General features: G+C 42.2%; 1 protein-coding gene across 6 annotated transcripts in view; it reads right to left on the reverse strand.

The window, feature by feature from the left end:
- Positions 1-15,227, reverse strand: part of FAM13A (family with sequence similarity 13 member A) — a 270,864-nt gene that overhangs the window by 50,597 nt on the left and 205,040 nt on the right. For all 6 annotated transcript variants that reach the window (XM_014452073.2, XM_006084613.3, XM_014452072.2 and 3 more), the window contains one exon: positions 7,327-7,513. In XM_014452073.2, the coding sequence (XP_014307559.1) occupies positions 7,327-7,513 (187 nt within the window). The remainder of the gene's footprint in view (positions 1-7,326; positions 7,514-15,227) is intronic.

The raw sequence follows: 15,227 nt of genomic DNA on the forward strand, positions 1-15,227 counted from the left end.
GAAACGGTCTTTGAATCAAAGTAATTTGCTATCAAAGCTCTCTACTCATCCACTAGGTCCCAAACACTGTCAATTACTCAAGAACACTGATCCTGCAATGGACCCTTCTCTTACATCATCATTTCCCCCTCTCTTTTGGCCTAGCTTATACTAATGCTGTATAATATAACCGCCCTTTAAAAGGACTCTCTTAATCTTGCATTGTTTCCAGCTACTATATCAATTTTCTTCATTTCCTCCTACACTCTCGTGAACCCAGGCTCTTCCTCCCTTCTCCAACCAAAATAGCTCCCAGCGAGGCAGATGTATGTTAGCTGGATATTATATGTGAAATTATCATGTACCTACTATTCCAATTTCTCTCTTCTGATTTTCTCTTGACTCAAATCTATAAGGCTCTTGCCCTCATACTGCAATGGAAATTGCTAGCTGCTTCCCTTTAAACTCTTTTGCATGTATCTTCTCCTCCACCAATCCTCTACATATTGGTATGTCCCAGGGCACAGTCCTTGGACCCTTCTCTTTGTTCCTTCCCTAGGGGCCAGCTAGGGCTATCTCAAAGCTTTAAATACCCAACGGTGTGCCAAAGACTCCCAAGCTTATTTTATTTATCCCCTAAACTCCAGATTCATATATGTAACTGCCCACTTGACTTGTTTTTTAATAAACATCTCAAGCTCAACATATCCAAATGGAATTATTGATGTCCCCCTCATTTACCCTTCCAACAGTTTCTCTATCTATGGCACTCCATCCTTCTAGCTACTCCAAAAGTCTTGGAGTTATCTTGCACCCCTCCCTGCTTCTTCACATCCCAAATATAACCCATTAGATAATGCTCTTGGTTCTACTTCAAAATATACTGGTATCTATAGTCTGACCACTTCTTACTACCTCCACTGCTGTCATTCTGGACAAAACTGAGTACTAGTATTATCTCTTCCTTCGATGATGCCAATTATTCTGCTTTAGTACCTGTCCATCTCTCACCACCTCTGGGCTATTCCTTACACAGTTGCCAGAGCGATCCTTTCAAAAGGTACATCAGAAAATGACTTTCTTCCCTTTAATCCTCTAATTGTTCATCTCACTCCAGGTAAATGCCAAAGACCTAAAAATGGCTGTAAAGCCTTAGGTGACCATGGCCCTTGCTTTGTTTCTGACCTCATCTCCTATAATGCTTCTCCCTCAACTCTGCTCCAACCATAGCAGCCTCTTGTTTATCCTCAAAAGGTTAAGCCTTATTGCCCCCTCTGCCTGGATAGTCTCTCTAGCTATCCTGATGGCTCACTCCCTCACCTCCTTCAGGTCCCTGCACAAGTACGATTTGCAGGGAAGCCTGACCTGAGGACCTTGATCTATACAACACGATCCTTACCTCCCACCCTCCTACTTTGTTACTCAGCTTCATTTCTCCCCACAGCACGTATTGCCATCTGACTATTTTCCTTGTTTCTTCTCCATCTCACCCTTTGAAAATGCCAACTTCAGGAAGGCAGAAAGCGTGTCTCTGATTACCTAAATTTTGCTTGTCAAATAGTTTCCTGTTGTATGCTTGAAGGAATGATTAACTTTAAATCTGTGGTTCATAGTGTTGGCTTCTTTACATTATGTTGACACCACTCAGAGAATCACTGTCCTGTAGTTTTGGTTTTTTATTGTTAATCCTCACCTGAGGATTTTTCCCTATTGATTTTTAGAAAGAGTGGAGGGAGGCAGGGAGGGACAGAGACAGAGAGACAGAGAGACACATTGACTGGTTGCGTCCAGCACATGCCCTGACTGGGACAGGGATGAAACTGCAACCCGGGCACATGCCCTTGACCAGGAATAGAACCCGTGACCCTTCGGTGCTTGGGCTGACGCTCTAACTACTTAGAAACACTGGCCAGGGCAGTCATGTAGTTTTTGAGAAGAGTTCTGGCTGAGTTGTGCTGCACTGAAGACAAGAGTTGATAGTTTCTGCAATTGGTAGATGATTGTTTTGCAGTAGCAGATAAATGGTTTGAAGAGGGGAGAGGGCAGAGACTGGAGGCTTGGAGATATGCTGGTGGCTGTTTCAAGGTTCTAGACTAGTTATAATAAGGGCTTCGGCTATGTAATGGCAATACAAAAAGAAAAGGGTGACATACATCACATTTTTATAGTAGAGTCAACAACATTTGACAAAATATTGAAAAGTTGGAAGAAGGATTAGGGGTAAGGAAAAGGAAAGGACTTTGAAAATGACTAAGAGGATGATGATCTGATAAACTCAGATGGGTATCTTGAGTGAAAAGAGATCGAAGAGAAAAAGACAAGTTTGGTTTTAACATGTTGACTTTGAAGAACTTTCTAGGGTGAACTGCAGAGAGCATCGATTAAACGTTGATTTGGGCCCTGGCTGGTGTGGCTCGGTTGGAGCGTCCTCCCATGCCGCGAGGTCCTGGGTCAGATTCCCAGTCAGGGCACGTGCCTAGGTTGCGGTTTGATCCTCGGTTGGGGTGTGTTCAGGAGGCAACTGATCGTTGTATCTCTCTCACATTGATGTTTCTCTCTTTCTGCCTCCCTTCCTCCCTCTCTAAAATTAGTATTTTTTTTAAAAAAATGTTCATTTGGGGGGAAAAATGTTGATTTGGAAGTCATTTGTAAAGAGGTGACATTTGACACCACGGAAGTGGAGAAGCTCTCAGATTAAATGCTGGTAGAAAAGAGGTAAGAGACAGAAATCTGGGTAACATTTACATCCAGCTCTGCTTTGTGGGACATTAGCCAGTGAAGGATGCAGCAAAGAAGAAAACAGTCATTGTGGTAAGAGGACAAGGCAAGGTCACCATCACAGAGGCCAAGGGAGAAAGAGTTCTGAGAAAAAGGGACTAAGTATCAAAAGCACCACAGGCTGTAGGGAGGCCAAGGGTCAAGCATACGTCACAGCACAAAAGCCTTGCAAGGCCAGCTCCAACTGCAGGTCGGGCCAAGAGAGCAGTCTCTTCAGAGAAGCGAGTAGAATCCTGACGACAGGGGTTGATGAGCAAGTGCGAAAAGAACTGAAAATAACAAGTACGGAAATGAAGGAAGGAGACTGGAGATCAGAGCAAAGGAAACAGAAAGAAATTTAAATATGTACTGTTTTCAGTTTTTCCTGTTTTTGTTTTGTTTAGCATATTTCATTGCATTTAAAAAAACACACCGTGAGTATTAATATCCCGGATTTTACAGATGAGGGAACTAAGTAACTGAGTAACACGTTCACTTGTATAGCTATTACATGATAGACAAAGCAGCAGAGGTAGGATTATTGGATAAAATGCATGACTGAGTTATGGCTTTTGATTCAAACTGTTACTAGGCCAACAGAAATGAGCCAATGAAGAAAGCAATGGTGTGTGTGTACCATACTAGTACATGGGGGTGGGGTGCGGAGATGGAGGTAGAAAATAGAATTTCTAAAGATACGTCTTAACGTTAGAATTTAGAAAAACCACTTTATCATTTGACCAGGTAAGAATATAAGATGAGTGAAGACGTAGAGAAATTTTGCAGCAGGAGGGAGGACACTGAAACACCAGCCAGCTGTCTTAACTCTTCAAAGTAAACCAGGAGACAAGTTTCCAAGAGAGACTGAGGGCACAGGCATGAGCTAGGGGTTAAGGAGAGGAAAAGGTTGAGATTGTGGCAACAGAGATAAAGCAGAACACTCTAATGTCACCCACGGCCACTAACTTCCAAGCTCTGAAATGTCTGTGGTCTCTGGTCCCTGCCGGCCATGACAGCCTTGGAAGGTGAAAGGACAAAGATCAAAGTGCCCGGACTGTTCCCACTTCAGAGATTCCAAATCTGCAAGATGCTTTTTTTTAGGTCTACAGCATATTGTCCTCTCTGGCTCTGCCGTGGGCTGTGAGATCACTGTGAAATGATTACTCACAGTCTTCAGTTACTCTCCTCTCATTTTCTGTGGAAAATAGCTTTTGCTCCCATCTCTCCACCAAAATTGCTCTCTTATTAAGTGGCCTCCAGTTTGCTAATTCCAATAATGGCCGTATTCAGCCTTCTATTTGATCCATCATCTGACCCTCTTTTCACTTAGCTTCCTAGACAACAAACTCACCTCATTTTTCTTCTACTTGGCTGGTTGCTCCTTTTTAAGTCTTTTCTACTGGTATCTTTTTATCTCCCAGTCCTCTCAATGTTGGTACGCCTCAGGCTCAGTCCCCGAGGCCACTCCTCTTTTCTGTCCACACTGCTCCCTTGGTTGCTCACTCAGGATACTGGCTTTCAATAGCCTCTATCTGCTGATGACTCCCACACTGTATCTCCAGCCAGGATATCCTCCCTCAACTCTAGGCCCAGAAACCCAGTTGGCCTCCCTCCTCTGAGATATTCGATGGGCAGTTCAATCCTAACATGTTCAAAACTGAACACCGGACTGCCCTCCGAACTTCTGTCTCCTCCATTTCAGTAGACTGGCACCACAAATCTAGCTGTTCAGGCCCAAAACACTGGAGTCTCTTTGACTCCTCTATTACTTTCATACCCCACAGGTAATGTCAATTCTACCTTCAAAATGTATCCAAAACCCATCTCCTACTTCATGACTCCAGCGTGCAGTGTTGCAGGAGGGACCATTCACGGGTTAGTTGATGTGAACAGTGCTCCCTGGGGTAGTGCACTGTACAGCCTGCAAGGTGGTATGTGCCGGCTCTGGTATCACCTGCGTTGAAGCCACAATCATCTCAAACCTTGATGACTGCAATAGCTTCCTGCCTTGGTTACTCTGCTTTTGCCCACCTACTGTCTATTCTCAAGGTAGTAGTCACACCAAATTTCAGTAAGTCAGACCACCATTCCACCTACGCCCTCCAGTGGGTTCTCACCTCACCCAGAGTAAAGGCAAAGCGTTGCAATGATCTCTGAGGCCTTACTTAGTCTGCCCTCTCTCCCTTTACCTCTCTCACTTTGCTCGCTCTCTTTCAGCCATGATGGTGTCTTTGTGGTTCCTTGAACATTCCAGATGCATTACTGCCTCAGGGCCTTTGCCACCTGCCATTATAGTACGTCCTTCTATGGCTTGGTCCTCACTTCCTCTAGGTCTTTATACTCAAATGTCAAATTCTTGGGATATCTTCCCTGACCACACTATTTAAAATGGCACCCCTTGTCCCCTCACAATTCCGATCCCCATATCCTGCTTTATTTTTCTTTCCAGTAGTTATCACTATCTAATATGGCCTATGTTTTACTTGTTTTCTTGATTATCGTCTGTTTCCCCTATTAGAAGGTTGGGCTCCATAAGGGCAGCAAGTTTTGCCCGCTCTTTTCACTGTTGTATCCCCAAGATACTTCCTGGCACATGGAAGGCATATAATTACGCACAATACTTTCCCCCAATCTATGGAAACAAATGTTTAGTCAGGGTGTAAAGAACTTGACATGGAGTAGAAAAGGACTGTGAAGGAGGGTTGGGTAAAGTAAAATTAGAAGATTAAAAATAGTGGGAAGTTAAGATGCACAACCTAACTTTCAGGATGTGGTCTAAATACTAGTCACTGTTATGTTCTCTGGCTCTTAGTTTTGTGGTTACCTGTGAAGATGAGATTTAAAAATTCATGGAATATGAGAGTTAGGAAATAACTAGAGAATACCCTCACTTTATAGATGAGGAAAATTTTTCTAAGTTGCACGGGCAGGATTTTAAGTTATTCATTGCAACAAAGACACAGTCCACTTTGCTCACTTAACATGTGACAGGCACAGTTCTGGAATGTGGAAACTGGCAACTAAGGTGGGAACATAAGAAAGACCAACATGAAATTAGGTTTTCCCATCCAAATGTTTTTAAACAAAGACTGTGTCCATAGTTTTTATCAATCAAATACATATTCTAAGGAATAAGTGTATTTTTCCACTTTTATTAGCTGTTACAACCTAGATAATTTAAGACACTATCCTCGGTGAAAAAAAGATTATTGATGGGTTCAGTTCAGTGAAAAGGGATTCAAACAGGGAAGTACACTCTTTTCAAAGAAGCCAAGAGTCAGACTTTTAGTCACTGTAATTCTCTTCAGCAGATAAGCAAATCATGGGCCAAATAAAGAGCTAATGAAGTTAGTATGATTTTTAAAAAACTTTACTGTTCCCCCAAATATGAATTAAGTCAATACTCAATAACATTTACTGGGTCATGAATGGTTCCAGGGCTTATACTTGTTATCTGAAGAACTGTGGCAGATGAGGTCTGAGGTAAATGACTGCTCTCTGTTCATTCCAGCTGATCAGTTTATTTCTAGAAACAGAGTATCAAGACATTTTGGGGGAAAATAGAATAAACAAGCTTTCCCTGGATTTGAATTCATGTGTATTTTACTTAGGGCAAAATCTGGAATCTTCTGTGAGCACGTGCAGAAACTGACAATGAAAAAAATAGGTGGCCCGTAAGTGTTTCTAAATGTATGGACCCAGCATGGAGCTAACAACTGGGCAGAGATAAAGGAGAGCAAGATGATTTACACACCGAACAGTGGGGATGTACATTATCTGTTTTTATTAGGAACACCAGTTCATGCTCTGCTATACAATCTATCTCCCCTTTATATCTTTTTGAAAATTTTTTTTTAAATAAAGAGAATTAGAAGACAGACTTTTGGTTCTCACTTTCCAGAGAAACTGAATACACAAAAAAGGATGATATATATTCATTGCTAAACCATATAATGTTTTAGTTATTGACTGAAATCTCTTGTAACACCTTATATATCAAATTAACGATCCAAGGTTCAGGTTTGAGGAAACTGTGTAGGAGATTAATTTTTTTTTTGGGGGGGGGGCGGTTTTCTGATTAATTTGGAAGAAAATGCTTGATAGAATATAGATTTGAAAATAAATTTCTGAACATGAAGAAAGTTGATCCTCTTTCCCTTTGTATTTTCCTTTCATCTGGCTTTAAGTTCATTCATTAAAACTTGTTTTTTACATATTCATATAGACAAGAACAAATAGAATGTGGAAAACAAGGACAAATGCAAATTACTGACAATTCTGTCCCCAAAATAAAAGTTAAAAATGCTCAAAAGAATGACAAGTCAGATCAATTTGAATAATATGGAACTCAAGTTCGTTCTCTCTCTGGTTCCTTTGGCAGAATATAATCCTTCCCAGCCTTTTATATTTATAAAAATGAAATACCAGTGTGTATAGCAGGTAGCTCTAAGGTCTCTTTCAGAATTCATAATTTATAATTTTGTAAAACTCAAGATTGAAATTATTATTCATTTTTTACAAAGCAAGGAAAAGAGATGTGATATTTCCTAATTGGTCGCAAGTAGAAATCTTATAACATTATCCACTTACCACAAGACAATCTTGATTTTCATTGAGATCAGAAAGTTTGGAACTGGGTTTCTGCCGTTTAGGTTTGCTCCTTTCTCCAATGTAGCCAGAAGTATTTTCATGTAAACTTTCCACTTCCTGAGCATTCAAAATACAATCATCAAGGTTGCTGAGCCCAGAAGGAATGTTTTCTTTGTTGATGAGTCCCCTACAATTGAAAGAAAATTATCTTAGTTGTATCTCAGAAGGTAAAAGGGGCATTTTAATGCCACTGCCACTGCCTCACACAGGAGTCAGAAGAATGCCTAGAAATTCCAGTTTGCGTATTTGATCAAAATCTGAGCAGAGTGCCACTACTGAAACCTCTTGGTGCCAAATAACTCACATTAAAAGAGAAATTACTCCTAGAGGCAATTGGCAAGAGCTGTGTTTCTAGCAAATGAACAACTTTTGTATTTGTACCAAAAGTAATTTGTATTCAAACAGGAAGATCAGTGTAAGCTAACAAAATAATTCTGCCCCCCTCCCATATATATGTGTACACACACACACACCTTACACATTGATACAATGTATGAAAAAAAATCTGAAAAGGAAATATGTGTTTCTCTAGAATGGGACATGATGGTTTTCCCAAATGATAAAGACATTTTAGAGTAGTAAAAAATGCATTAATATATAAATCTGACCATGTTAGATAATCTTGGTAGAAACAGCACAATAAAAACTATGGAATACAGATCATTTAAAAAAAATGTATCTTTATTGTTGGAAGTATACAGATGTCCTCTCCCCCCTCCCCTTGACCTCCTCTAACCTGCTCCTGGCCCTCCCCAGGCCTTTGCAGCACTATTGTCTGTGCTGTGGGCTATGCATATGTGCATATAAATTCTTTGGTTAATCTCTTCCCCCACCACCCTTCCCTCTGAGATTTGTCAGTCTGTTGCATGCTTCCATGTCTCTGGATCTATTTTGTTTATCAGTTTATTTTGTTCATTAGCTTACACATATGAGTGAGATCATGTGATACTTGTCTTTCTCTGATTGGCTTATTTCCTTAGCATAATACTCTCTAAGTCCCCCCATGCTGTCTCAAAGGGTAAGAGGTCCTTCTTTTTTTACAGCTGCATAGTATTCCATTATGTAAATGTACCACAGCTTTTTATGCACTCATCTACTGAGGAGCACTCTGGCTGGAGTACAAATCATTTTTAATTAAAATATAAATTTATTACTTCCCAGTGCAAGGAATTCCAGAATGTAAGCTTATAACTGGAGGTCCTTCATGACTTAGCTGTAGATGTATATACGAATGTCATAATTACAGAATTTAATTCATTTCATGTTCCTGAAATTGTTTTAAGAATTTCAAACATGCCCTTTTAAGAGGTTTTCACAAAATTAAATTACTTAGCAAAATGTTTGTCTTTTATCACGTCACAAAACAAATGAAGCCATCCATGTAGCACCACGCCTTGGTAAGGTACAAATGAACGAGCTTTTACTCTTCTTCACGGTATGACCCTAAAAGTACCTCCCGAAACACCTAAAGCTACATCTTAAAATAAAGGGGCTTTAAAGAATAAAAATACACGATCATGTTTTACTATCAGTTCATATCCCAAAATGAAAGGTAATATTAAATATTTATTCTGCAATCTAAATTCATATCTGTCTTAGATGGGATATAATGGAACAAAATTATGAATTAATATAATCATAACATTTTCAAAGTTATACTATCTTTGGTGATTTTTAACACTCCATATTTAATTTATTCTTATTTTATACTTTTCATGTAAAAATGTATAGATTTAGTAAAATTATATAAACGTTATGTGCAACCTTTATAGACAACCTTGAAGACATCAGGAAAAGCTGGTAGTGAAAGGAGTTTGGAGACAGGAAAGGCAGTTTTAGGAAAGGGGGGTCCATGGGAGAGGCGCCAGATTGTTTATAAGAATGTTACAAGAGAAGGGGAAGAAGAGGAGGGTACCGATGGGCTATGAAACTTTGGAACTGATACCATGTAGGAATAAGGAGGACAGTGGACAATTAGGAAAGCACGGGGGACATAAAATAAGGAAGGGGCCAATTAGGAAATGGGATGAACAAAGAGCTTCCAGCATTTATAAACCCGTAGACAAAGAGACTCAGAAGACTGGTTTTTCCCATTTTAGAGGGGGGGGGGGCAGGTTTTCCCCATTTGGGGACCACTCCCCATTAAAATCTTTTAGTCCACGAATTTTATTCTTCCAATGTCGTAGGACAAGAACCCACAATGAGAGTCCGAGCTCGCCATTCGCGTATCAATAGGGACTAACATGCCAGCACATACACTTACACTAACATTCTTCAAGGCTCCCCCCCACGCACTGAGAGCAGTGCCCGCTATGGGTGGCTGGGTGAGTTTGTTCTGAAGTTCAAAACTGTTCATTGTACCAATATATTCTGTCTTCTTGTCATTCTTCTTCTTTTTTTTTAATCCTCACCCGAGGCTATTTTTCCATTGATTTTTTAGAAAGAGTGGAAGAGGGAAAGACTGAGAGAAATACCGATGTGAGAGAAACACACCCTTAACTGGAATTGAACCCAGGACCCTTGGGTGGGTCCACTGAGCCAAACCGGCTGGGGATCTTCTTGTCATTCTTAATGCTTTCCCTAAACTCCTGGGATAAACATCCAATTATAATTTTTTAATGGGGGTGGGGATGTTTTAAAACTGTTATCCACTAACTAAACTACATTCCCCAAATTCCTATGTTGAAACCCTAATCCCCACTGGGGCTGTATTTGGAGATAGGGTCCTTAAGGAGGTAATTAAGGTTACTTGAGGTCGCAAAGGTGGGGGCTTAATCAGAACAGGTGTCCTCAGAAGAAGAGGGAGAAGCGCCAGGGCAGCACCTACAGAGAGGAAAGTCTGTGTGAGGACACAGTGAGTAGGCCCCGTCTGCAAGTCATGGAGAGAGGTCTCACCCAAAACCAACCCTGTCAGCACCTGATCTCGGACTTCCAGACTCTCAGAACTGTGAGAAAACAAATTTCTGTTGTTTAAGCCCCACAGTCCGGTAGCCCTGGCCGATTAATACAAAAGATGAAAATTATTTTTAGAAATTAAAAGACAAGGTTTATTTTATAAGCTTTTGAATAGTGAATGAATGGCTGGAATAAAGCCTATCCACATAAATACATGAAAATTTGATTGTGGTGCCCTAACCGGTTTGGCTCAGTGGATAGAGCCTTGGCCTGCGGACTAAACGGTCCCAGGTTTAATTCCATTCAAGGGCATGTACTTTGGTTGTGGGCACATCCCCAGTAGGAGGTGTGCAGGAGGCAGCTGATCGATGTTTCTCTCTCATTGATGTTTCTAACTCTCTATCCCTCTCTTCTTCTCTGTAAAATCAATAAAATACATATTTTTAAAAAATCTGATCGTGCAGTTGTGCTCATGTGGAAATCCTGCTCTCCTCCAGGGAAAGTCTTTGCTGTCGTGAGTCAATGCCTGTCCCCACAGGACCTGTGTGAGTGTGAGGCGCACTGATGCACAACTCCTTCCAGCTACATTGGGACAGATTTCAATCATACTTGACATCACTTACCTTTGATTTAATTAGATCTCTGTGGTCTCTCACTTTCACTATCTAGATCTTATTTCTTGTTTTTGTTTTTTGTTCAGAGTTTCCTCCTCACCCTTATGCACACATTTAATGAACTAGCAATAGTGAGCATATTACTCCCCTCATATAACATGATTTCTAATTTACAGTGGGAATTTAATATTTACATAATAAAAATTTTATAGTTCATTTGTGTTTTAGAAGATTAAAACCATTTTCTTTAAGTAATGCTTTGCTTTCAAAACATATTTATTATGAAATTTTCAAACATATAGAAAAATAAACTATTGCATTGAACTTCCATATACCCATCAGAAAGATTCAACATTTCCATGCATCCAGCAGATGGTAAATTTGTAAACTGTACTCTTTCACATAATAAATATTTTGCTTAAGTTTTTATATTTATATTGTAGCAAATAGTAATATAAGCCTAATAATGTTTCTGTATAAATTTAGACGAATAAGAAATCATGTGCACAATGAAGTATTTACTATCTTGCTTATTTCAAAAATTTGCCATGATGATTTTAGTACAGACTTTATTGACTCTTTAATCTCATCTCAAAATATGGTCACCATTGGTTTCAAGACATTATTTTTTGTGAAATTTTTTTTGTGTGTGTGAGATTTTTTGGGTGTGTTCTGTTTCAAGGATTAAAAACATTAAAAAAAAATTTTTTTATTGATTTCAGAGAGGAAGGGAGAGGGAGAGAGAGATAGAAACATCAATGATGAGAGAGAATCATTGATCAGCTGCCTCCTGCATGTCCGCTACTGGGGATCGAGCCTGCAACCTGGGCATGTGCCCTGAGCAGGAATTAAACCGTGACCTCCTGGTTCAGAGATTGACACTCAACCACTGAGCCATGCTGGCTGGGCAAGAGACTTAAAAAAAAATATATGGTTGCAGCTCTAAATTCTTAGAGGCAAAATAATAGTCAATAAAATTTCTATTTTTCAAAACATTTTTAACCATTCCATAGGGCTAAAAGTTTTGAATAGAATATAGAGTAAAATCTAGTTTAATCTTCCCTTATTTTTCAAGCAAAGCCTGATGAAAATATTAGATAAATGAATCAATTACACATAAACATCTATTGAGAAAAACATACGATCCTATATAAGGGTAATATGCAAATCGACTGAACGGTGGAACGACCAGTTGCTATGAAGCGCACTGACCACAAGGGGGCAGATGCTCAATGCAGGAGCTGCCCCCTGGTGGTTAGTGCGCTCCCCCTGTGGGGACACCGCTCAGCCAAAAGCCAGGCTGACAGTTGGCGAATGCAGCGGTGGTGGCGGGAGCCTCTCCTGCCTCTTGGACATCCCCTGAGGGCTCCCGGACTGTGAGAGGGCACAGGCTGGGCTGAGGGACACTCCCTCCTCAAGTGCACGAATGTTGTGCACTAGGCCTCTAGTAAGCTATAATAATGATTCTCAACCTTCTCACAATTGATGCCATAGTGAATATATCTCCTGGGGACATATGCGAGAACCTTCATGGGGAAAAGATCTAGGCATGAGAGGTAAGGGCCTTGCTTTCCAAAGACCTGGAGAGCTCAGAGAAGCGGTTCAGGATAGGCTGGGAGTTGAAGGACTATCAAGACATGAGAATGACCAGGGTCAGCTTAGGAGAGGGCCTCAAGACCAGGAGGATAGGAAGAGGGCTTCTGAGTGCCCAGACCACATACTAGCTAAAAAAAAAAAAAAAAAAAAAAAAAGAATAAGGTGAAACTGTTTGTAAGTTACTCAGCTATATATAGTTTGCACCCAGGATTCTATCATTCAATTCACAGCTGTGGTTTGACCACGAGTGACTAGAATGAATGGTGAAAGGGATACCAGAGAAGGAAAATTAAGGGAAAGGCTAAAGTTTCATGGGTGTTTAGATGATTAGTCGGGCTCTCTCTACCATTCTCCATCTCCTTTAGCTCCCCAGATGTGGACAGTAAAATATAATCAAGATAACACATACTAGAAATATCCCGGGCCTTGGGAAACTATATGTAAAATCTGCAGGAGAGGTTACCATCCTATATAATACCTGAGGTCCGGTGCATGAAATATGTGCATGGGGCAGGGGGGAGTGTCCCTCAACCCTGCCTGCACCCTCTCACAATCCAGGACCCCTTGGGGGATATCCAACTACTGGTTTAGGACATCCCTAAACTGGCAGTCGGACATCCCTCTCTCAATCTGGGACCACTGGCTCCTAACCACTCGCCTGCCTGCCTGCCTGATTGCCCCTAACTACTCTGCCTGCCTGCCTGATCACCCCTAACCGCCTCTGCCTCAGCCCCCGCTGCTGTGGCTTTGTCTGGAGGAACGTCTGGAATGACGTCCGGAAGATCATTCATCTGTCTAATTAGCATATTACACTTTAATTATTATAGAAAAGCCTAGTATGTAAATCAACCGAACAGCAGAACGACCGGTGGAATGACCAGTCACTATAATGCACAGTGACCACCAAGGAGCAGACACTCAATGCAGGAGCTGCCCCCAGCCTGCAGGCCTGGGCCAGCCAAGGAGGGTGCCAGTGGGCCCCACCCCTGCCCCCGATTGCCCCACCAGTCGCCCCACAGATAAGCCCTGATTGCTGGCCAAGCCTAGGGACCCTACCCGTGCAAGAATTTCATGCACTGGGCCTCTATTGTGCTTCATATTTCTCTCCTGTTTCTGACCTAACCCCCCTGCGTTCCTCCTGCCCGCTGCCAGGCAGCCACTATCACCACTATCACCATGCGTTTCTGTTCTCTCTGCCCACCTCACTACCACTTCCAACCTCCGCTTGCTTTCCCTCTGTCCAAACAAGAGGGTGGGTGAAAAGCAGGATGCTGTGACACACTAAGGATATTTTAAAAATGAGAAGTGTTGCTGCAAACTATCTGGAAAAAAAACAAGGCAGAGGATAAGAACAGTATTAAATGAATAATTCCTACTTGCTGTATAACACAACATCAGCAGTTCACAAACTGATCATACTCCTAAACACTTCCTATAGAGCTTAGTTGGTAGCTAACTTTAAATGTAAGTATCTCCGGTATCATAATTTTTCTATTCTCTAAAGGGAATATTACAGTACCCCCTTCTTTCCACCAGCTCAAATAAATGCTTTTGTAAAAAGTGATTAGCTAAAATTTCTGTGGTATTATTTCACTATATAAATTAAACCATCATGCTTTATGCTTATATAGTCATGTATGTCAGTTATTACTCAATAAAAATGGAAAATAAGAGCTGTTTATGTCACCTGGAAAGTCAGTGGGTTACACCACTGACACTGTTTTATTCTCAAATTACAGTTGTTAATATAGCCTTTAAGTGATGTGCAGCATGGGATTACTTATACTATTTATCTTCTCTGTCTTTCTTTAAGTAAAAAGACTTTTTTTTTTCTTTTATTAATGAACTAGAGGCCCGGTGCACAAAAATTTGTGCACTCGGGGGGGATCCCCCAGCCCGGCCTGTGCCCTCTCGCAGTCTGGGACCCCTCGGGAGATAACGACCTGCTGGCTTAGGCCTGCTCCTGGGTGGCAGAGGGCAGGCCCAATCCCTAGGTGCAGCCCCTGGTGAGGCTCAGAGCAGGGCCGATTGGGGAGTTGGGGCGCCGCCCCGTCATGCACAGAGCAGGGCAGATCGGGAGGTTGCGATGCCACCCTCAGTCACGCTCAGGGTAGGGCCGATTGGGAGGTTGGGGCACCACCCCCTGTCACACTCAAGGCAGGGTCGAGGGGGAGGTTGCGGCGCCACCCCCTGTCACGCACAGAGCAGGGCCAATCAGGGGGTTGGGGTGCTGCCCCCTGTCACTCACAGAGCAGGGCCAATCAGGGGGTTGGGGCACTGCCCCCTGTCACTCACAGAGCAGGGCCGATCAGGGGGTTGGGGCGCTGCCTCCTGTCACTCACAGAGCAGGGCCCATCAGGGAGGTTGGGGCTCCGTACCCTGTCACACACAGAGCAGGGCCGATCAGGAGGGTTGGTGTGCCGCACCCTGTCAAACACAGAGCGCAGGGCAATCAGGGGATTTGGGAGTCCCCCCTATCAGGCACAGAACAGGGCTGATCAGGGGGTTGGGGCGCCTTCCCTGTCACGAACAGAGCAGGGCAGATAGGGAGGTTGTGGCCTGGCCCCCCTGTCACACACAGAGCCACAGGGTGATCAGGGGATTGGGAGCTCCCCTATCAGCACAGAGCAGGCTGATCAGGGGGTTTGTCGCTGCCCCTGTCACGCTGATCCGTGCCGGGAGCCCTCCCTACTCCGCTGATCCTGGTGCCGGGAGGCATATTACCCTTTACTATAT

This window comes from Myotis lucifugus, unplaced genomic scaffold (genome assembly GCF_000147115.1).
Source record: "Myotis lucifugus unplaced genomic scaffold, Myoluc2.0 scaffold_12, whole genome shotgun sequence".
NCBI lineage: Eukaryota > Metazoa > Chordata > Mammalia > Chiroptera > Vespertilionidae > Myotis > Myotis lucifugus.